At 36.8% G+C, this 23,843-nt stretch overlaps 2 protein-coding genes across 2 annotated transcripts; both read right to left on the bottom strand.

Annotated features, from left to right (window-relative positions):
- Positions 1 to 4,039: 4,039 nt before the first annotated feature.
- Positions 4,040 to 5,561, bottom strand: LOC132627597 (zinc-finger homeodomain protein 2). Its single transcript, XM_060343021.1, has 2 exons — positions 5,011 to 5,561; positions 4,040 to 4,941 (listed from the first exon to the last, which is right to left on the bottom strand). The coding sequence occupies exons 1-2, from the start codon at positions 5,222 to 5,224 to the stop codon at positions 4,457 to 4,459; spliced, it is 699 nt and encodes a 232-aa protein (XP_060199004.1). The 5' UTR covers positions 5,225 to 5,561; the 3' UTR covers positions 4,040 to 4,456.
- Positions 5,562 to 8,692: 3,131 nt separating this feature from the next.
- On the bottom strand, positions 8,693 to 11,626 carry LOC132629018 (uncharacterized). The gene is made up of 2 exons (XM_060344763.1): positions 11,174 to 11,626; positions 8,693 to 8,698 (listed from the first exon to the last, which is right to left on the bottom strand). The coding sequence occupies exons 1-2, from the start codon at positions 11,624 to 11,626 to the stop codon at positions 8,693 to 8,695; spliced, it is 459 nt and encodes a 152-aa protein (XP_060200746.1).
- Positions 11,627 to 23,843: the final 12,217 nt, after the last annotated feature.

The following is a 23,843-nucleotide window of genomic DNA, read 5'->3' as shown; positions in this document are numbered from 1 at the left end:
TGACGTTCCATCATATGATGTAACCCCTCCTACGATCTCTTATCATACCTTCTGTTAATTTCAGAACCTAACGTTTTCTTTTCTTTTGGTTCAGATCAATAAACTAAACCTATATTGACTAGCGTGGTTAACAAAAATAAAATAAAGTTTTTAAATACATTACTAGTATATTGCACCTTGTATTTGCACAGCTCAAGTAATCTAACTTTAATTTAATTACAACATAAAGTGAAGATATATATGTGATAAAAACTTATTTAGAAGACATATGTCTGTTTCCTCTTACAGAGTCATTCTTTATCCAATTTTATGAACAGATTGCCCTTCAGGCTTCAAATATCAAGAAAATATATCACAATCTCTGAGAAAGTGCAATGTGGTGTATTGAAAGTAAAGTAATGTTTTTGGGGAATCAAGTAGATGCTAAGATCATTTACTAGCAGATGAGAAGAGTGTAGCCGAAGATTTATTTTTTCGTGCAAACCATAATTTACCCAATTTCCGTAAGACGATGTAGAAATAAATCATGGACGTTTCCAATCAAATTGGTGGGGTGTGGGTGGGGGGGGGGGGGGGTGGAGAAGAGAGCATCAATTGTGGAATTAAAAAGAAGGGAAAAGGGTCAAATTTGTCCCTCTACTATGGGAAAATGATCAAATATATCCTCCGTTGTAATATTGGCACAAAGATACCCCTGTTGTTAGTGAAATGATTCAAATATACCCCTCATTCGTTAGGGTTGTCCAAGCTGGACACCCAATCCCCCATGGCACTAACTTTTTGATGAGGTGGACGCCATGTGCATGTCACCTCACCGCCCTAACTCATATTACCCCTCCCTACACTTCTTCTTCCCCCACTAGAACCTCCTCCCCCTCCACCACCATTTCCACCAGTCCACCTTCAACACCATGACCACAACCATTTTCACGACCAATAATAAATTTTCATCAAACACTAGAAATTTCTGTAATTTGGCCTGTTTTTGTTTTGTTGAAATTATTATGTTCAGTGGAAGTTAAATTGTGTGTACTCTTTAGTGCTAATTTAGTTAGAAAATTATGTGGTATATCTTTTCCACAGAAAGTAAATGATTACGTTAGTCATATGGACAACTGCATCAAGTTTCAAACAGATAAAGAAAAAAAGGAAATGGTCAACTAGACTACAATCTCAAATTCAGTTTCTGTACAAACTGGGTTATAACATTAATTAAGGGGTTTAAATTATAGAAAAATTATCGAAAAGTGGATTGATGGTGGTGGAGGGAGAGGAGGTGCTAGTGGGGAAGAAGAAGTGGAGAGAGGGGTCAAACAAGTTGGGGAGGTGAGGTGGCATGCCCCATGGCGTCCATCTCATCAAAAAGTTAGTGTCATAGGAGATTGAGCGTCCACCTTGAACAACCCTAACGGAGGATGGTATATTTGAACCATTTTACTAACAACCGGGGTATTGTTGTGCCAATATTACAACAAAGGATATATTTGATCCTTTTCACATAGTACAGGGGCAAATTTGACCCAAAAAAAATCAATTTAGCCGCGTTTTAATTTATGTGTCTTATTGTTACAGCGTCACTTTCTAAATTTAGTTATTCTGTAAATTCAATGTCCTATATGGTATGTTTAAGATCACAAGATTTAAAGTGCGGTACTTTTTTAGCAAATCGACTCAAACAAAAAAACTGACTTCATTTCTATGATCCAAATTCATTTTAAGCTTCCGTAAAAAACCTAAAAGGTCTAGAGAATCGCGATTATTTACAGTTCATTGATGCTTCTAAATTTGTCATAATCCGTCGTGTGACTTGCTTCTTTGAGTTAGTAGCTTCTAAGTAGTAATTTTATGTCTGTTTCCCATTAAATGGTACTGACACTTCTAACTAAATTTGTCAAAACGGTATTAATTAAGAATCCAAAAGTAGAGAAATAAAAGCAATAACTAAATCTACTTTATTTCTTTTTCCTTTTGTGGCAGATCATCCCAACCAGACGGAAAAATAAAAGAGCATCATTATCCTAAAGACACCAAATTCACATGACCAACAGGTACTTTACTTGAAAACGTTATAGAAAATAGTTTGATGAAATTGGTTAATGGGGTTCATAAAAGGACACATATTGCAGACTAAGCATTATAAAGATTATGGAGATGATGAAAAGATATTGGACAGGACACAGTATATTGAAAGATGACCACATATTAGAAATGGAAATGAGCTGTAATATTATTGATCTCTCAGAAAACAAAAATCATTATTGTCTGTTTTGGGTATATGATGAGATATGGGGAAGAAATAAAGTGCCCCACATGTTTATACTGAAACAGAATAAAGCAACATGAGACCGAGCTTGTGATAATTTTTCCGACAGTTTCTTGACTAGACCAGTCTTTCTCCAACATAATATTGAACTGCCTCATTTCATCCATCCATGATCCATGTTATAGTTCAACTCCTGCCCACACTTTTTATTGACAATAGTGGTGTCTCGTTTAGAAATGGTTCCAAGATTTAAACATTATGAGTTCGAGTTCGAAATAATATAATAATTCATTTACACCCATGAGTGTGGCATAATGATTAATGAAGTGGTTGCGAATCATGAGGTATCAAGTTTAATTTGCACAATTATCTGGTGCTAGTGTGAGATAGCAAGTATGCAGTGAAATTAATCAAGGTGTATTTAAGCTATTCCGAACACCACGATTATGGAAGAAAAAAAAAAAGAAGATAAAACCATGACTTATTCAATTTATTTGATTCGAAATATATTACATTTATACTTATTAGTGAAACTTCTAAAAATATATACTAGATTATGAGCGAAATTACTATCTAGTCCCGTAACTGATGCACGACATGTCTACATCTGCTTATGGTATCCCAAGCTTTCCAGCATCCCGACTATTTATTGTCTCCTACTAGTACATGTACTGGATAACTCTGATCTTTCAGGTTCGGTTCTTCTTAGTTGGGTTGGGCGGGTTATGTTCGATCAGAAATGCAGTTTAGGTAAAACTCCCACTCACAACTTCTCTTCTTCTAGCAACTCGATCCCCCCTCTCCCCCCCACCCAAGACAACCTCGTTATCGTGGGGTACAATTACACAGATACATAGTTGATAGTTCATATAGGATGTCAAATGATATTCACATACATGTTAGGATGTACGGAAGTATTTAGGTGCTGTTGCTGGTTGACTGGTTCATGCATGTTTTGGATTGTAGGGATCAGAAGTAGAGTGGTGTTGTTGCTGGTTCATGCAAGTGTGTGTATATATTGAATATAAGCACAAGTTAGGGAAGATTCTAATTCTTATTTTTTTATGAATAAAATATCTGGAGTTGATTAAAGAACATATATATAAGACGTGCCATAAATGTGATTAAATTTTTAACTACCAAATTAAATGCATGAAAGAAGCCAATAATTCTAAGATACCAATTCAAAATAGGAGCATACTTCAAGACCAACCATGACCCTAATAAAGACAATACTACTAATTCAAGAAATTTCTCTGTTATTGATGAAGTAGTAATTGTTACATGAAGGTACAATTTGGTGTGCATTGAAGAACTAGTAGTAGCGTTACATGCTATGTTTACAATTTGCAGCCTAGGCCAGCAGCTTTAGTAACGGATTCTTTAATTCAACTTAGAATATACAAATATTCTTCAAGAGTATGAGAAACAAATTAAAATGCGGATGCAAATGAAGGTGGAAGTTGAGAGGTAGGGAAATTAATGTAACACACAAAAACAAAAGCTTTGAAGAGTGCTAAAAGTAATTAAGGCACCCGCCCGCAATGGAGCATGTGAAGAAGAGAACACATTGACAGATGGGAAAACAAACTGTAACCTTTGCATGTTCAACACGTACCATTTCTTCTTCCACGATTTCTTCCTTCACAAATCTGATCATATATCATAATAATAATAATAACAACACACTAGCTATATATAGCTGATGTATCAAAACGTCAAAAAGAACACAGCTTCAGCCTTCATTTTACAAGAAATAATAAATAAGTATGAAGATTAATCAACACTCAAAGATGCATATCTTATAACTTAATAATGGTGCTAGCAAGTAGCAATGGTTGAATTACTTGCAAGATCGAACTCATCATTGCACATAATTAAGATACCCAATAACACGTAAAAAAATTCGAACTCGAAGTGGACAAATACGGAAAGAAAATGATTAAATAAAGAAGAACCAAGCTGACTAACGTAACAATGTCTAGCTAGTAGGAACCCTAAACAAGTTACTCATCAAAATGTTAAAATCTCGTACAACAAATCCTTGGCTGATGATCTAATTAATTAAACTAAGCTGCCGTCTTCCAATTTTCCTCCTAGCTCCATCAAATAGATACATGCTTTAATCTCTTTTACCATACAAAAGGTGAAAAGCAAAAGCATATATAGTGAAGAAATTCTTTTGTTATTTTTTTAGGGTTTTTTACCAAGAGTGTGCTTGTTGTTGTGCATCCAAACTTTGAAAACATGGCGTTTGACATTTGTCTCTCTACAAAACTGCTGCACTAATGTCTCATCTTGCTTCTGCATACGCCAACCCAATCTCTCAGCAAATGACAACATTTTATCCTTTTGGTCTGCTGTGAATTTTGTCCTAAACCTCTTTCTTGAACCACCTACCCCACCACTACCCCCACCCCCACTACTGCTCGGGTTCGACATATCTTCGTCGTCCCTAGAAGTTGATGGCAGTGCCAACGGTCTTTGATGGGGTGGTGGGGTGACGTGTAGGTACCCGGAGGGGTGGTGGGGGGTACGGTAGGATGAAAAGGGAGAAAATTGGGGGTGGTGGGTGAGGTGGGGTGGTGGGGTGTGGTGAAACACCTCACCTTCTGCCTCCTTCCTGTGGAAATTTCGGTGGCAATTACAAGCCGCACATTTCAAAGCATCCATGGTACCTGTCGAGACATAATATAAATGAAAATAAAATAATAATTTAAGCTTTTAGATGAGATGATGAGGTGTACCTTCTTCACCGGCCGGCATGAATTCGCCACATCCATCAAGGGCGTGGCTACCTATGCCGACCGCGTGGTTCTTCAAGCACTCTCTGTACCTAACACTATTTTTTCTGACAATACTAGTCGAAACGCCTTCATCTCTAACTGAATTATTTCCTGGTATTTGATAAGTTTCCGCAGCCGCGGCAATTTCTTGTTCCTGCTCCTCGTCAAATTCCATCTTTGATTCTCTTTCTTCTCAACCGCCTTCCTCCCACCTACACTTCTTTTTCCTTTTTACACTATATGTGTTGTGTAATTTTTTGTAATTTGACTATGTAAAAAAATCTACATCATCTCAACTCAAGAAAAAACAGATCTAAAGTGGGGTTGTATTATATAAGAGAATTTTGACAGTGAGAGGAGGAGACAAAGGGAGAGAAAAGAGAGAAGAGGGAAAATGATTAGTGATGAGAAAGATGAAGATCAGTGAGAAGATAAGAGAGAGGAGGGTGTGGACATCAATTACCCAACTCTGCAAAATTAAAGAAAAAAAGATGGTCACTTTTAACTTGATTCTTGATGACATAATTCTCTTTCTCTCTCTTAAAACCCTAATATTAGAAAGTAACAATTGCTATTAATATTACTCATTCGTCTCATTTTAAATGTCATCTTAATTCTTTTTATGCTCATTAAAAAAAAGTTACTAATAAATACAAATAAGTTATGCTTATTTATTAGATAGTTTTTGATAGTTAAACAGCATTAACAAATAACTATTTTAGTTGGATAAATTGTCAATTTTAAGTTGAATTTTTAAAATGATACTAATTATTTGGAGATTATTTTTTGAGCTAAAATGACAGTTAAAATAATGAGATGAGAGTAGCTTTTTAACCTTTTTTTTTTTTTTTTTTTGGAGGTGATTAGTGGAGTTTTACTGCAGTAAAACATGTGATCCCTGGGGTGAGAGCATCAAACGTGAATGCTCCTCAATGGCAATTATCAGAACAAAAATAATTTTGGCAAAGGGAGGTAAAAGCGAAAGGATTCTGAAATTACTTTACAGTATGCACGAGAATGGAAATAAGATGGCGTGTCTGCTCAGTATTTCTGGTTAGTGACGTCTTGTACACCTGCAAAAAGCCTGTTTCTATGGAAAATTTAATTTTCTCTAACAAAAACAATCTTTAATTTAGATGGCCTAAAGTTTGAAATAGTATAATTAATTTAGACAAAGTTCTCTACCATTTATACATGTGGTCCGGATTTTGTGTTTTTTTGGGTGTCACTGTTTAAGTTAATATATGAGTCAAAGTACATTTATGTCAACCTAAACAAAATATACCATTACCTCATGCTTTATTAAAATAAAAAATAAGCATTAATTCGCTAAGAACAGGAATATCTCATGTAAAAGATTGTTATCCGCTGAACTAATGTAATCTGATTGATTCTAAATTACTCATGACTGTCCATTTTAAGCATCACTAAGTACTTATTAAGGTAAACATTCATCTAGTTTCGAAGTAATCTGATATATGTAACTTGTAAGCAAGTACTAATTCTATACTAATTTAAAGAAGTTAAGTTTCCTTAATTAGTAATTCAAATAACGTCATACATTATCGCACCACATATGCAGCAATGGTACCGAATATTTACTAAGACTCCGACACAAAAGCAATATCGTCTATGAGAAGTTGAAAAATAAATGGAGACAAAAAAATCAAGTGTTTTCTTTTTGTCTGTCTAACTTGTAGTAGTAGATAGAGTTATTTGATAAGAAAATTAAAATCAACAAGAATGGACAATGTAGTCCTCTCCTAAGCAGAGGCGAATCTGACCTTAAAGCTATAAGTTCATCGTGAATTTGGCATTTTCTTTCAAATTTTATAATTGTATTAACACATTTACAATTTTTTATAAATATTTTATTGTAAAAATAAACATTATTAATATAAATATACATTATTATAAAAATTCATAAATTTTAAATTCTAAATTTATCTCTAGCCGAGGCAAAGTACAAAAGGAAAGAAATGGTGGTTGAGAATGAGGAAACAAATCAAAGAAAGTGAAACGGTGGGAAGAGAGGGAACTTGTCGGCATTTCTGGTAGCTGCTTCCATCACCCACACACTATGACGCCACCACCTTCCTATTTTTAGCAATCTTATTACTAAGATAAGGGGGGGGGGGGGGGGGGGGGGGAAGACCTCAAAATAATGCAGAACGCTGCATCGCGGACACTACAGTGATGACATAATTGTCGATAATAAAACTAATTTAACAATCCAAGTTCAAAGTAATAGGTAATAAATTAGTGTAAATACATTGATAAAGAATATGTGTACTGGTGATTAGGTTCAGACAGAGTTCTTACTAAGCGTTTGGCCATAGATTCCAAATAATTTTCACTTTATTTGAAATTTATTGAATTGGAGATGAAGATGGAGTTGTGTTTAATTATACGTTTTACAAAAAATATTTGAAATACTATTCATGTTTGAATGTAATTAAATACAACTTTAAAAGTAAAAAGTTGAAAGAGATTAATTCCGTGATTATTCTCATTGATTGAATTGGTAAATATACCATAGTTACAATGTCCTATTAGGATACAAAATATACTAACCTAAATTAGAAGATTTACAAAATATTCTTTGACTACATATTTACATTATTTATCACACCCCCGCAGTCGAAACGGGAGGTTTACGAACGCTGAGACTGTCCAGAAAATCCTCAAATAAGACCTATGGCAGTCCTTTAGTGAAAATATCGGCGAGCTGATATCGGGACGGAACATGAAGGACACGTACGTGGCCGCGCGCCACCTTCTCACGAACAAAATGGATATCCATCTCAATGTGCTTGGTGCGCTGATGTTGGACTGGATTTCTTGACAGGTAAATGGCACTGACATTATCACAATAAACCAAAGTAGCCTTAGGGACCGGACAATGTAGCTCCAAGAGTAGGTTACGTATCCAGCATGATTCAGAGACAACATTAGCAACCCCCCTATATTCTGCTTCCGCACTGGAGCGGGAAAGAGTAGGTTGGCGTTTTGATGACCAAGATATCAAATTATCTCCCAAAAACACGCAATAACCCGACGTTGAACGTCGTGTGTCAGGACATCCCCCCAATCAGCATCAGTATACGAAATCAAATCAGTAACTGAAGATGGGTAGAGATGCAAACCATGATCAAGAGTACCCTGAATATACCGAATAATCCGTTTAAGAGCAAGCATATGCGTATCTCGTGGAGCATGCATATGAAGAAAAATCTGCTGCACGGCATAAGAAATATCCGGTGTGGTGAAGGTTAGATATTGAAGAGCACCTGCAAGACTCCGGAAATGAGTGGGATCTTCACAAAGATCGCCAGAAGCGGCACTAACCTTCAGTTTAGTGTCAACCGGAGTGAAAGAAGGCTTACACGATGACATTCCTGCACGTTCAATAATCTCTGTAGCAAAACTTTGTTGTGAAAGAAACATACCACCCTTGTGACGGGTCACCGCAATGCCAAGAAAATAATTCAAAGGACCTAAGTCCTTCATAGCAAATTTTGAGCCAAGAAGGTCCATAATAGAACAGCGGAGAGCATCTGAAGAAGCAGTAAGGATAATATCATCCATATATAGCAAGATGTAAGCCAAGTCGTGCCCTTTGCGGTAGATGAAAAAGGAGTGGTCAGACCTGCTATTAGCAAAACCAATTAAATAAACAAAGTCAGCAAATCTTTTATACCAAGCTCGTGGTGCTTGTTTAAGCCCATATAAGGACTTGCGCAACAAACACACATAATCGGGATGAGATGGGTCTCTAAAACCCATTGGCTGATGCATATATACTGTCTCCTTGAGCTCGCCATGAAGAAACGCATTTTTGACATCCAACTGATGAATGGGCCAATGCTTAGATAGAGCTAGACTTAAGACAGTGCGGATCGTTGCAAGCTTTACGACCGGACTGAAAGTCTCTCCACAATCAATGCCAACCTGCTGTGTTTTTCCATCACCTACAAGACGGGCTTTATGCCTCTCAAAATCACCATAAGACTTTTCTTTATGAGTAAAAATCCACGTAGACCGAATAACATTCACATTAGGTGGACGGGGTACTAAATCCCACGTCTTATTTTTAATAAGGGCATCATATTCATCATCCATGGCCAATTTCCAATTCGGGTCACGTAGCGCATCCAACGGTTTTCGAGGTATGGGGGACTTGGTAACCGTCGTATGTAGATTAAATGGGTGCTTGGGCTTAAAAATCCCGCGCTGACTATGAGTGACCATGCGTGTTTGGGTATTGGGCTGCTGGACAGGAGAAGGAATGGCTGAGTTTTGTGGGCTGGTGGGGCAGAGATGCGGGCTGGTCCTGTGTAGAGGAAGAGGCACGCCGCTGCCCAGGTGAGCAGGGGTCGGCGTGGGCCTGATTCGCAGGCAGCCCAGCAGACCGTGGCGTGGGCAGCTGGCCCAGAACAGGCGGAATAGCATCAGGCAGCGGTGGAGGGGGACACGGCAGCGGTGACGGGCTGGTGGCGAGATGACGGACCAAGTACGGGGAAAGGCCATCATCAAGGAAGTCATAAGTGGTGGGAGTTGGAGTGTGGATTTTGGAAAACGGAAATTGAGTCTCATCAAATAAAACGTGACGACAAATAATGATTTTATTTGATGACAAATCAAAACATTTGTAGCCACGATGGTTTGGTGGATATCCCAAAAAGACACATGGAGTTGACCGAGGTTGCAACTTATGAATAGTAGTAGACGGAAAAAGGGGATAACATAAACACCCAAATACTCGGAGATGAGAATAAGATGGTTTCCGTTGGTAAAGGACTTCTAAATATGATTTGTGACCCAATAGCTTACTTGGTAAAATATTAAGGAGATAAGTCGCCATTTGCAATGCATGATGCCAAAAAAAAAATAGAGGAACGGAGGCATGAGCAAGAAGAGTCCGGATGACATTATTTAGTGAACGAATTTTTCTTTCGGCCTTCCCATTTTGAGAGGATGTATGAGGACACGAAAGACGGAAAGACATCCCATTTGACGCACAAAATTTTTCGAATTGACTATTAGCATATTCCCTCCCATTATTGCATTGGACATTCTTGATAGGGCGTTCAAATTGAGTAAGACTATGAGCCTTAAAATCTATGAATTTTGAGTAAACATCAGATTTTCTAGCCAGAGAGAAAGTTCACAAATAGTTGGTAAAATCATCCAAAAACAGAACATAATAACGATGCCCCATAGAACTCAAAATGGGAGAAGTCCACAAATCACTATGAATAATGTCAAACGGAAATAAAGTTTCGGAAATAGAACTAGCAAAGGGCAACTTAACATGTTTACCAAGTACGCAAGAATGACAAATACTAGATGAACTAGAACTATTACATTCAATGCTTTTATTGTGCCTAAGAAAATTCAAAATAGAAGCACCCGGGTGGCCCAAACGATCATGCCAACGTGTAGAAGACAAGGCAGCAAAAGTTGATGGTGAATTGGTGGGATATTTGAAGGTGGATAATGGATAAAGAGCACCCCTACTATGACATCTCATGAGAGCCATCCCCGTCCGAAAATCCTTCACAGAAAACCCATAAGGATCAAATTCAACACTAACAGAGTTATCAGTAGTAAATTTACGAACCGATATTAAATTCTTTATGAGTTTTGGAGCATGAAGGACATTGTTTAAAAATAATGGAGGGTTCGGGGGAGGCAATTTAGCATGACCATAACCTTGAATTGGAATTGAATTACCATTACCAACAACAATGTCAGTGTTATGATTGCTCAAATTAAAATAAGACGGGAGAGTACCTTTCGTGGATGTCATATGGGATGTGGCGCTGGTATCCATATACCAATTTGGATCGGGTTGGCTCAACGTCATCGTGTGCATGGACGATTCAATATCGGTCGGAGTCCACTGCGTTGTTGGGCCGGCTGCCGCATACGCTTGCTGCTGTGGTCGCGAGCCCAAAATTCCAGGTTGGGACATCGACCTTGGGCCAGAAGACGGAGGCTGCCACTGCTGCTGTGGCCGAGCCCACTGCGTGGTGGGATACGGGCAAGGGGGAGCCCATTGAGGCATCCACCCCCATGGCCACGGTGAAGATGTGTGCTGCCACTGCTGCTGCACCGGTACCTGCTGCCTGTCGCCGGAGCCACGACCACCAACGCGACGGCTGCCACTGCCGCCGCCAGAACCACGGCCACCACCTGCCTTTTTCCCGCCGCCAGAACCACGATTCTTGTGGTTATTTTTGCCCCTATGATGGTGGGAATGACTCAAATTTTCCAGAGAGGCAGAGTCATCAAATTCTCGTTGGGAAGCATCCACCATAGCCTTCGGCGAGTCATCATGCATTTCAGCCAACGCCTTTTCCTTAAGACACAAACTCGACCGAGCTTCGGAGAATGGAGGAAGGGGCTTACTTTGACGAATATAAGTGCCCACGTTCTTGTACGCCTCAGTGAGGCCAGCCACCAGTTGAAGAACGAGGCGGTTGTCAGTCACCGGAGCCCCCACACTCTTGAGTTGATTGGCCAGGGTCTTGAGTCGTTGACAATAGGCCGAAGCGTTGGGAAACTCCCGCATCTTGACATGAGAGAAGTCGTGTTCCAAGGCAACGGCACGGGAGTTCTTGTTGTCCTGAAAAAGATTACGGAGGCGATCCCAGGCCTCCTTTGCCGAGAGATCTTCTTCGATGATCGTATGCAATAAATCAGTGGAGATGGTTGCATACACCCATTGAAGTACCGTGGCATCCAAAGTGGACCATAACTCCTTTTCGTCGTCGGTGGAAGGATCTTTGTCCTTTCCGGTTGGGAGGATGTGGGAAAGGACACGGTGAGACCGGGCATGAAGCTTGAACAATTCAGCCCAAGCCGAATAATGATCCGTTTCCATCTCAAGAGTGATCGGAATGTGATTCTTGATGTTGGAGACAGCCAAAGCAGGGTGGAATTTGGTGTCTGCCATGGATGGAAGGCAAGAAAAGAGGACGGAAAAATAGAAGAGGAAGGAGGAGACTAGGGCAGCGGAAGAGGAGGTTGTAGAGAAGGAAGAGAAACCCTAGCTTCTGATACCATGAAAGAGATTAATTCCGTAATTATTCTCATTGATTGAATTGGTAAATATACCATAGTTACAATGTCCTATTAGGATACAAAATATACTAACCTAAATTAGAAGATTTACAAAATATTCTTTGACTGCATATTTACATTATTTATCAAAAGTAGATTGCAATATGTTTTCCAAACTTGAAATACAACTTCAAGTTAAATTTGAATATGTTTATGACCAAACACTGATTTCGAAATACAGTGAAAATTTTATTCCAGAAAAAGTAAATATGGTCAAAACGGGTCCTTAATTAATTATATTGGACTGAATATGCAGTATCTCCTAAATAAATAGACCAACATGGTTTTAAGAAAATAAACAAGAAAAAAGAAAAAAAAAAAAAAAGGAGAACACATTCATGGAAATTCTCCAAATGGTTGACCTTAATATAACTATATTGTCCAGTATTTTCGGTATTGGGAATTACATTTGACAGCCTGCACTTCTTAAATTTCTTTACGTCAATGTATGTTAGATGAGGACGCCCTTGTCTTTTTTTTTTTTTTTTTTAATCAAAAATACCATTAGGTGACTAAATTTTGTTAACAATAAAAAGGAAAGAACAAAAATATGCAGTTAGAGGACATAAAAGGTATACTCTCAAATTTCTACATTACGAATTTGTGTACTTAAATCATGCATGTTTACAATTAGATCTATGTACTTAAATGTATTTACTTATTCTTTTTTCCTCTATCTGTTTAAATTTCGAAAAATTACTGTTTAAGTGACAGTGGTGACAAAGGATCAAGTGTACCAATCAATAAAAACGCGGATGGGTTGAAACCTGTCCAACAACTGATCACTAATAATCTGAAATAAGAGTCCGTAACTGTTGCATCAATTTTTTTGTGTCATTTCCCATGTATTTTAGTGGACTGAACTTTCTTTTTCATTTCACAATTACATCATTATCTCCAATTTATTCACCACTATTCTTTTAAAAAACCAACATACATAGTGTAATATAACAAGTGGGGTCTTGGGAGGGTAGAATGTGCGCACACCTTATTTTTATCTTGGTTGGTAAGAGGTTATTTCCTTTAAACCCTCGACGCAAGTAAAGCAAAAATACTGTAATACGAAAACATAAGCAATCTTCTTTTCTCGTCCAAAAAGTTTAATATCACTTTCTTATATCAAATTAGGACATTTTATTACTCTCTTCGTTCTAATTTTTGTAGAACCGTTTGAGTAGGCAAAAAAAAAAAAAAATTGAAACTTTGTGGTCAAAAAGTAGTCTTAAAACTTTGTGTGCTACAATATAAAAAGGTAACGTTTTTATTTCGGAATTAAAAAGAAAAATACAATATGAATAGGGACAGAAAGAAGTAGTATATTATAGTAAAACTTATACAAATAACCACCTTTTAACAGCTTCTAACAAGTTATAGCTATAAGTTGAAGATTTACAATTCGTAGCTGCTTTTGGCTGTATTTCAGTTGTATCTTGTGTTTTTTAAATACAGCGTGGCTGTTGAATAAAAAAAAGGCTATATTTATGGCAATAAAAATCTTTTTCAAATTATATGGTAATTTGTATTAATGGTTCCATGATTCACGCAAACCACATGAGGCGCCATTACAGCTAATGTCTCTCTATCAAAATCACTTCATTCAAAAGTTTTTTGCTGGTTTTTTTGTATTCGGTTGTATTTCACGTTTTTGAAATACACGAAAATACAAAATTTGACAGAGTAAAAATAGGCTGTATTTATGGAACATATTCTCTTCTTTTATTTTAAATGGTAAGTCAAATTAAATCAACCATGTATCACGCATAACGACTGAAGTTCCATAACAACCCATGTTTCTCTCTCCAAATTACTCCATTCCAAATTTTTAGAAATACTTCCAAATACAGAAAAATATACACTGGAATACAATGAAATATGGTTGATTATTTAAGAAATATAAAATTGTAGTATGCGTATATACAATGGAATACAATGAAATGTATTAGAAGTTGTTTTGTAAATTAGAAATACATTGAAATATAGCGAAATATACTGAAACAGTACACAGAAATATACTGAAACAGTACATTAAAATATAGCGAAATACACAGAAATATACTGAAACACCACAATCACAAACCCTACCGAACCACCACAACAACTGGAAAAACCCTCCTCCTTCCTCCGCTGCCTTTCTTCCGATTCACCATCCTGCTTTACTCCAAAAACCCTATCGAACCACCACAACAAACTGGAAAAAACCTCCTCCTTCCTCCGCCGCCTTTCTTCGATCCACCACTGTCCTCCTCCACTCCAAAAACCATACCAAACCACCACCAAAAACCATTAATACATAAAGCATATGGAGTTCAGATCTGAAGAACTAGAACCTTAAGATTTTTTACGAGTTTGGAGATGGAGATGGTAGTAATAGTGGTGGTGGTAGTGGTGGCTCCGGTGAAACCCACTTTTCCCTCTTTTTCAGATCTGAGTGTATTCTCATATTTGGGGTCGTTCCACCACCGTCGCTGCCACCTCATCATCATCAACAACAGGAGCAATGGCAGCGGCATCGACGACTTTAGTAGCCGCCGGAGTAAAGTCATGGTTGTTATTCGACTATGAAGCAGCAACAACGATGTTGCTACAGTTTCTACGAGCTTTAACGCTCAGTTGCCTCACGAAGTTTGGCTGAAGGAGAAGAGAGGTCGGAGATCGAGAAAAGGAGGGAGAGAGGCGGCAGTGAGGGGAAGGGGAGAGAGGAGAGAGAATTTTTTTTAGGGTTTGGAGAAGATGATAAATCTTAAATATGTAGTGAGGGAGAATAGAGAGGTACATGTATTTCAAAAGTTATTGGACCAATTATGAAATGTAATTTTGGAAAATAAAGCTACAAAAATTAAATAAAAAACAAGGTAGTTATTATTCATAAATAAGTCTTAGAGATAGCTATGGCAAGTAAATTTTCCTATATTATACCGTTGCAAATGCCCTTTCCATCACAATTTGTGACAGGTCTCACAAAATGTAAGATCAATTACTTTAATATTAACGATATGTGATATTGTAGACTCCTTTTCATGTCCACCATAAGATGGTATTTGAGTTTGCACATACAGCGATACGCATTTTAGCTAATGTGTTACATTTGTATTAATTGAAAAAATATGTGCTAAAGTAACGAATGAAAAACTAGTTTAATACGTCAAAGTTCTAAAATTTTGATAATAGTACGTAGTAACAGATTTGAATTCTTGAAAGTTGGATTGAAAGTGATGGCTTAAATGAAACAAAATGCTGCATAAGTTGAAATAAATACCATAAAAAATGTGATCGAAGAAGTATTTGAAAAATCAAACAATTCCTAATTCTTTGACTGTGATTTCTCAAGTACTGTTGATATTTTAACAACCATTCTAATACTTATATTTTACAAAAAACAAAGGAAGTGACTGTATAATTTTTCTTTATTTTTTTATTTCAGGCTTTCTTTTTTGATGGCGTGGAGGTGGGGTTAGAGTAAAGGGGAACATGGATTGTGACTAGACGTAAAAAGCAGACCTGGGAACTTCTGACTTTTTATCTCCATTTTCGTCCCTCTTTTCTTGCCAGCCTCCCCATTCCCCCAATTTTATTTTCAATTTCTTTTCATTAGTTTGCCTACAGCTATGTTCGTTGTATTCTTCTTGTCTTCATTACTCCATAAGATATGGTGCTACATTATTTAATGCTCCTTTCATGTGTAGTATCACAAAAGAAAAGTGATATTTCAAATTATATATTACCTCTATTTCAATTTATGTAACAACAGGTTCTCCTTAGCCCAGTTGAAAAGAATGACAATATTTAAAATTTGGAAATGATTTTTAACTTAAACTTCTCATTTGCGCTTCATATATAAAAACTTTTACCATCACACAAATATTATTACTCATATTTATTATGATAACAAGTTTCAGGAGTCTTATCATTTATTTATTTTTTTAACTTTATGCACATCCAAATTTTGCTATAGAAATTAAAATAGAAGAACTACCACATAAGAAAATTTAGGGAATAAAAGGAGAAAAGGTAATTGTTTTGGAGCCGAGATCATAATTGTTGTGAATGGGGTAATTGGGAACTTTTTTATTTACATATTAGTCCCTGAGGTAATAACATTTCTATTGTAGTCCTTAGCTTTTCTTTATATTCTGTACCAAGGCTTTGTAAGAACCATGTTGAATGAGAAATCAATTTTATCCTTCTTTTTTTCTCTGTTTCTTTTCCTTGATTTTCCTTAGTTAATTTTCATGGCTTTTCCCATTTGGGAATCGCAACAATTGGTATCAAAGCCAACGTTTCTCGGCCCCAATTCCGCAGCGATGCTCCATCGCTTTTATTGTCATTCACCGCGAAGCTTAGCTACTGCATCCATTCCCGAGGTCTATATCCATGGTTTACCAATTCCATGTGACGTTCAAACAAGCAGTAGGGAGCAGCAGATTCCGTCAGATCTGTATGCACATGGAGGCTTCATTAACCCACATGCATCAGATGTGGAAGGGAGTGGGTTCCAAGCCGGCCAAGCAAATATTGCTTCAATTAACCCAGTTGATGCATATGCACATGGAGAACTCAGCTCGTACATACCGAGTCACAATTATGAATTTACCACAAACACAATTATTGGTGGCCAGTTTATTGATATCATTTCGCAACGACAGAATCTGTATTCGACAACCACAAACTCGATTACGGGTGATGAAATTGTCAGTAGCTGTCAATATTAGGATAATCTTTATCCAGGGTGGAAGTTTAATGTCACTACTGGTCAGTGGCATCAGCTGGATACATACAATTCAGGGGTAAGTGCAAATTCTGTTTCTTCTTGTACTATTTCTAAAGAAACATTAGAGGTCCCTTACTTGCGGCAAATTAGTCACCTTTTTGTTGAGAATCTAGCCGTGGGTGATACCAAAGAAAGTGTCACCTTGCCTTCAATCCCGATAACTGATGTTATTCAGAATGAAGTAAATGAACAAGCTACTCATTATGAGGACCGCCTGTTTGATAAATGTTCTCACAGAACAGTAGATATTTTTCAAAAGCTCCCAAACAATGGAGGTGACCTAATGAATAGGGGCCAAGAGTGTCGAGTGTCCAATGAGACTAAAAAAAATTATCACTAATGAGATTTTGTTTGAAGAATTTGGAAAACCCGAAGAGGAGAAATTAGAAGATAATGGATATCAAGTGCTCGATCAAATTCTTCGGTCATATGGAATTAATGGGACGGATATGCAATGGGATGAAAGTGAAGGAGATGAGCCTATGGAGCTTGAAGATGGTGTGGACGAGTTGGAGGTATCTTACCAACATATCGAGGTTAATCATGAAATTAGTTATGCACGTGTGGATGAGTCGGAAGAACCTTATCTACCTATTCTAATGGGGGTTCAACCCAGAGAAACTGGCCTCACAAAAGTCATTACGACAGAGGTGGAATCCGACACTGAAGCAGGAGACTCAAGCTATGTGGCCAAGGCGTTTGACAAGAGATCCCCAGCAAATGAAATCCAGTCACTTAAACCATTCATTTATAACCAGTCGCTCTTCACTTATCTTAGATACCAGGAGTTGTTAGTGTTGACTGCCACTAAAAATAAGCTTCAGACTCAAAACAATCATACTCTGAGAGTAACTTTTGAACAACCAAGAAAGAAAGAAGTGACGCGTATAATTAATGATAACATCTGGTGGCTACAATATGACTTTGGCTTGTATAATGGCAATTTGCTTGACACTGAGCAAATAAGATAACAGTTGGTTCATGTCCCTTCTAAAAATTGTATGCACAGCACCTTCGGGAGATGTTTCATGAAGCATGACGTGATCATTCTTGGTTTTCAACTTCAAAAGATTGTGAGAAAGGATATAGTTAATCCTGAATTTTATTCACTTGCTCTACATGAAAATGCTCTTGCTCATTTGATACATGACACAGTCTTTAATATCAACATTATCGTAGTAGATACTAGAGATTCTGTATTTCTTCAGAGAGATCCAAATCATGTTTCATCATTGAACTACATTGCTCGAGGTGAAAAGTTACAAGGGGTAATGAAAGTTTCTATAGAAATGCAGATGCAACCTAAAGGGGTATTAGTGGTGAAAAATGAATCTAACATGGATGATGTTGAGCTTGGATTGGAAAGTTCTCTCATGGCTTGCAATGAGATTTCAGACCCATCTTTGGCTTGTTTTGGCAATTGCGACAACCAAGTGATTGTTAGGGGTAGTGTGTTCGTTGAATCTGCATTATATGAGGTTATATTAGACTATATTCATGGTTGTAGTTGGTTTGATACAGGGTAGAGTTTGAAGAGGCTCAGATTTCGTGATCACAATGTGTTTGCACCTACAAATCTCTTTTCGCATGCCATTTGGGATACTGTTAAGCTGAGGCTTTTGCTTAAACCGAGTTCTTCTATAGCGGAACTTGGGATATCATTGACAGATGGGGATCAACATACACTCGAAGAATCTTTTGATGGGATTAAGAAGGTGTTCGTTGGACGGCAGATTATTGAGGATAACGCTGAAAGTTTAAACGAGAAAATGTCTTATTTCTGGTGTAAACTGAAGGAGGTAGTTGGCAAAACTGATGGTCAAGATGACCAGAAGGTAGTTGGTATTGCTATTAAGGTAACTGACTTGTATTGTCACAACATTAGTTTCATTAGCACTTCATCCAGTTATTTGAAAGATGACAATGGTGTTGCAACTCTATTGATTTATAGTCCTCAAAAGAAAATTAATGAAATAATGATGGTCTTTGATCTCAGATATGACACTTACAATGAACTTTTTAATCAGTTCAACGATGGTGATTTCGCGTGGCTCTCTACCTTTTATGTTATCTATATTGATTGTGATGAGTTTGAGATGATGCTTGAGACACCAGCGATTCTGATTATATTTCAAGATGGACATGTCAGGATGTGTGTAATTGAAAAGAAGAATAGCTATGGTGTTGTGGTGAGTAGTATATTTCTTAATTGCGATGGTGCAGTGTTAAAATTGAAGAGAGTGGGCAAATTGGCAAGTTTGTTTAAATTTTCAAGGATTATTCAGAATGAATTGAATGGTGCAGCTAGTCTTCCTATGCCAATTTGCAAAGTTGCAATGGTCCAACAATATTACAATAATGCAAGGTGTGTTTGTAATGATACAAAGTGCACGACAACCTTAAATGAGATTGAAATACAACTTCTACCTATTTCTTTGTTGCTGGTTATTGCTTTGTCCACTGAGAGTAGCAGTGCAGTTGTCTGGGTATTTACTGCTCATATTCATCATAGAAGTGAGCAGCAGATAACATTGTTGGAAGAAGCTAATACTGATGCTTTTCAATATGGTCTTCCTTGCAAATATATTGGTAAAACGCTAGCTCCTTAGCAGTGGTCTGTTGTGCAGAAGTAAACCATAGGTTTGTTACTTCCTTGACTAATGAATTCGAACAAAAATTGGAGACGGCAATTTTGATTTTTGATCCTGGAGGTGGTACTTTGGATTGGTCACTTTATGCGGTTTTTGAGAACATACCAATCTTAGGGTTGGGGTGCTCAAAAGCTACATGAGACCAAATTTGTTGCACTTATCTCCACTTCAACTATATATCTCAGTGGTGAAGTTTATGTAGCTACCACCTATGTGTTAGGCAAGAAAGCTGGTGAGAGGAATATTTTCATCTTTGATCCTGGAGGGAGAACAACTTATGCTGTGTTCTAGTTGAAGACGTTGTAATCCTACATAGATGCATGGAATTTCTTCTTTGGTTACACTGCAGATAGAAGCCCACCGGTTTGCTGCATTTCAGTCACAAGCTCGCAGTTTTCATGAGCACCATTTCTAGTTTTTCATTTCAACCTTGAGGTCAAGGTTCTTTTAAAAGGGGGATGGAACGTTGTGAATGGGGTAATTGGGAACTTTTTTTATTTACATATTAGTCCCTGAGATAATAACATTTCTATTGTAGTCCTTAGCTTTCCTTTATATTTCGTACCAAGGCTTTGTAAGAACCATGTTGAATGAGAAATCAATTTTATCCTTTCTTTTTCTCTGTTTCTTTTCCTTGATTTTCCTTAGTTAATTTTCATGGCTTTTCCCGTTTGGGAATCGCAACAATAATTTAGAATACTCTAAATTGAAAAAGGGTTCAAGTTAATTATGAAGTGAAGAAAGAAAAAAATATGAAATAAGATAAACAGGACGAAATGAATTGTAAGATTCGTTGTTGGATATTTTTATATTGGTGGATTCATAGGCCTAAAAATGATAAAGAGCTTGAGCCAACTAATTCAAAAGAAAATAAAGAATTTCGTACTTATCATAGGGCAGCTAAAAAATGAATGATAGCAGGATACCTGTAGATAGTTATAGGATTATTCTTTTACATTTCTTGTCAAACTAAATAATATATAAGAATTCATGTATAACATATAATCTCAATCAATGAAAAGGAAAATTTCATGAATCTAACATGATATAAGAACCTCTCACAACTATTTAGGATTCCAGCTTCTTTTTTTCTTCGGCCTTTCATATTTAATTCAAATCCTTCATAGCTCTCTTTTAATCAATGAGGGAAATTCCAATGTTGCAGTTGATATTACAGACGCTTCATATCCTTTTTATCTTCACTCATTTAACTCACATGGAATGGTTTCACTCATTTAGCTCGCATGGAATGGTGTTAGTCAAATTAGTTTTTGTTGAAAAACAATTATGGTTGTTGGTGCAAAGTCAATTTTCAACCACAAGAAGATTTGCTTCATCGATACAATCAATCAAGAAACTCAATCTGACAAAATTTCTTTAACGAACTTTTTAAAAACTAGTTGATAGTGTTCTTTACTCCAAACCAACAAAGGATATCAAAGCAAAATTGGAAGCTCGGTTAGGTCAATGTGATGGAACCTGGTTACATCAGCTCCAAAAGAAATTAAATGAACTTGTTCATGAAAGCTCATACATGGAAAATTATTATGCTATACATAAAAAAGATCTAAATCACTTCAGAATGGGAGATTGATCCAGTACTTAATGGATCTGAATGAGACATATAAACTTGATAAAAAGCAATAATCTCATGATGAACTCTCTTCCCAATGACACATAAGATTATACACTCTTGATTCAAGATGAAAAGAAAAAAGAGGGCCGGTCTCATGAGATCTATGCCGGACATCGGAATCAAACGAAGGTCGAAGGACCATTCGATTCATTACGGGGCATAACTGCGTACCTCTACAGAGATCTGTCGTTAACTATTTGACTAGGACACATCCAATTTAAAATGTAATCCCAACCACCTTGAATTCATATTAGAGGGCATCCTGCTGAATTTGTATTCCCCACAATCTAACAACAATTCTATCAGAAATTTTGGAGATGAAAAATTCCAGGACAAATTTACTAGGAAGAAGAATAATTTATTCAGCAGTTATTTAGAAAATTAGGACACACAATTGGCAAATGTTATAGGATTATTGATTTTCAGTATATTAAGTTCATTAAGACCAAGAAATTTTAAGAAACTCCTCGCGGTAATGCTTCCATGACAAATAACAATGCAGGACATTGATTAGTTAATGGGTGGGTGTGGGGCCCGGGGGGGTGTAGTGGAGATAAATTCAGGAAAAGGAATCACGTTGGAGCAATACTCTCAACCAGGGGCGGAGCTACATAGGGCCCACGGGGTTATCTGAGCCTCTTTCGGTGGAAAAAAATACTGTTTATACGTGATTAAAATTATTTTTTATGTATATATTGTAGATATTGAGCCACCTTTAGCTTCTTCGTATTTTTTTTTTTATATTTTGAACTCTCTTAATGAAAATCCTTGTACGGCAGGCACGGCTCTCAACTATTTCAATATGTGAAGATTGGTCAACACGTTGAACAAATGTCTGAGGCAACTACTATTGTAAGGTGTGCAGGTACAGTGCTATCAGAACTTAATGCTATTTATTATTTCTCTGTTTTTCATCATAAATCCTGAATTACAGATTCAGACTTCAGAGGCATCAAATATATGACCTCTGATTTCTTTGTTTGTCAACATATTAACTCTTCTTATTTCTAAATTTTCCGATTTATACAAGGTGAAGGGTTAGAAAGTATGAGAATGTACACATGATTTTACCAGAATTAACCGTCTCTAATGTCTTACTTGTACGAAACGTTTCATTCACTTTATTATTTGTTCATAAGCTCGATAAATACTTCAAATTTACTTATTATTCACTGTCTATGATACTATCTTACAGGTCAATGATAGTTGGTGAGAAAGATGAATTTATAAAGACGCGGAGTCAGGATTCGAAGCTTGTGGGTTCAGGGTTCTAATTCTTTAAAGTTACTGGGTTCTTAAATAATTATTTATATATATTTGACAAAAAATTTAATATAAATATATGGATCGGATAAAAATTACTGGGTTCGGCCGAACCCACACCCAAAGGGCTGGCTCTGCCCCTGAATTTATATATGTCGCTTCCCAAATCTATCTCTTTTAGCTTAAAGTTTGAGAATGAGAAATTTTTTTCTTTCTACGATTTTTCAGTTTATTCATGTTTATGGAAAAACAGTATCTACTTTATTTTTTCTTTCAGTCATTTCCTAAGGATGCAAGCATATGAGATGGTACAATTGCCTTGGACTGAAATTTCCATCCTCATATTTTCCTTTTGCATAGAATATGATTGTATTAACTAACACTAATATGGGCTTTTAAATCACACCATCCAATAATGGCACCAACGGTGCAAGGCAACACAATGAGTATATACTATATAGTATATGTGTGTCTATTTGTTCCATAGGCTACTAAGCATCAAACACAAACATCCTTCTCTGAAACCAAACTTAATGAAGAGCTCAAAACCCCTATAGCAGGGCACTTCTCTTCTTCACCAAATAGAAAACGGAAAAGGGCCAAAATTACCCCTGAACTTTGGGAAATAGTTTATTCATACCCTTCATTATACTTTAGGGCCAATTATACCCTTACCGTTATACTATAGGGTCAATTATACACTTATGTCTAACGGCTGCCACATGGCATCATCCCAACCCTTCAAAATTATTTTACCCTCAAATAATTTTTTACCCGCTAAAATAACCCAACCCGTCCCGGTTTTTTTTTCCAGCCAAACTGATACAGATATTTTTTTTTTTGCTGAAAAAATTATCCGTATTAGTTTTGCTGGAAAAAAAAATAATTCGGGTCGGGTTGAGTTATTTTAGTGGGTAAAAAATTATTTGAGTGTAAAATAATTTTGAAGGGTTGGGATGATGCCACGTGGCAACCGTTAGACATAAGGGTATAATTAACCCCACAGTATAACGGTAAGGGTATAATTAGCCCTAAAGTATAACGAAGGGTATGGATGAACTATTTTTCAAAGTTCGGGGGTAATTTTGACCCTTTTCCGAATAGAAAAACTATTGCTACAATTCAAGGCTTGTCTTTTGTATTTATTATTTGTTTAATCATCAAATTGAATTGGATGAATCACATTAATAGAGATTAAATTTGACACCTCTACCGCTCTAATACGTGTAATGGACAGATATTGGATGCTATATTTGACTACCCATTTAGTCTAAAAGATTTGCTAGCTATTTCGCGTGGCTACACTCCTTGTAATGATCATTCTATGAGTCGGTTATTGGTTACACTT

The sequence above is a fragment of the Lycium barbarum genome, chromosome 2 (assembly GCF_019175385.1).
Source record: "Lycium barbarum isolate Lr01 chromosome 2, ASM1917538v2, whole genome shotgun sequence".
Lineage (NCBI taxonomy): Eukaryota > Viridiplantae > Streptophyta > Magnoliopsida > Solanales > Solanaceae > Lycium > Lycium barbarum.
Note: the sequence above shows the minus strand (reverse complement) of the source record. Positions and strands in the feature narration are given on the sequence as shown.

Bases quoted from the DNA above. Each gene is read 5' to 3' on its own strand.
- LOC132627597 (XM_060343021.1), bottom strand. From the start codon at position 5,224: ATGGAATTTGACGAGGAGCAGGAACAAGAAATTGCCGCGGCTGCGGAA. The intron at 4,942-5,010 runs GTACACCTCATC...ATGTCTCGACAG, and splicing joins CATGCCGGCCGGTGAAGAAG to GTACCATGGATGCTTTGAAA.
- LOC132629018 (XM_060344763.1), bottom strand. From the start codon at position 11,626: ATGCGGGAGTTTCCCAACGCTTCGGCCTATTGTCAACGACTCAAGACC.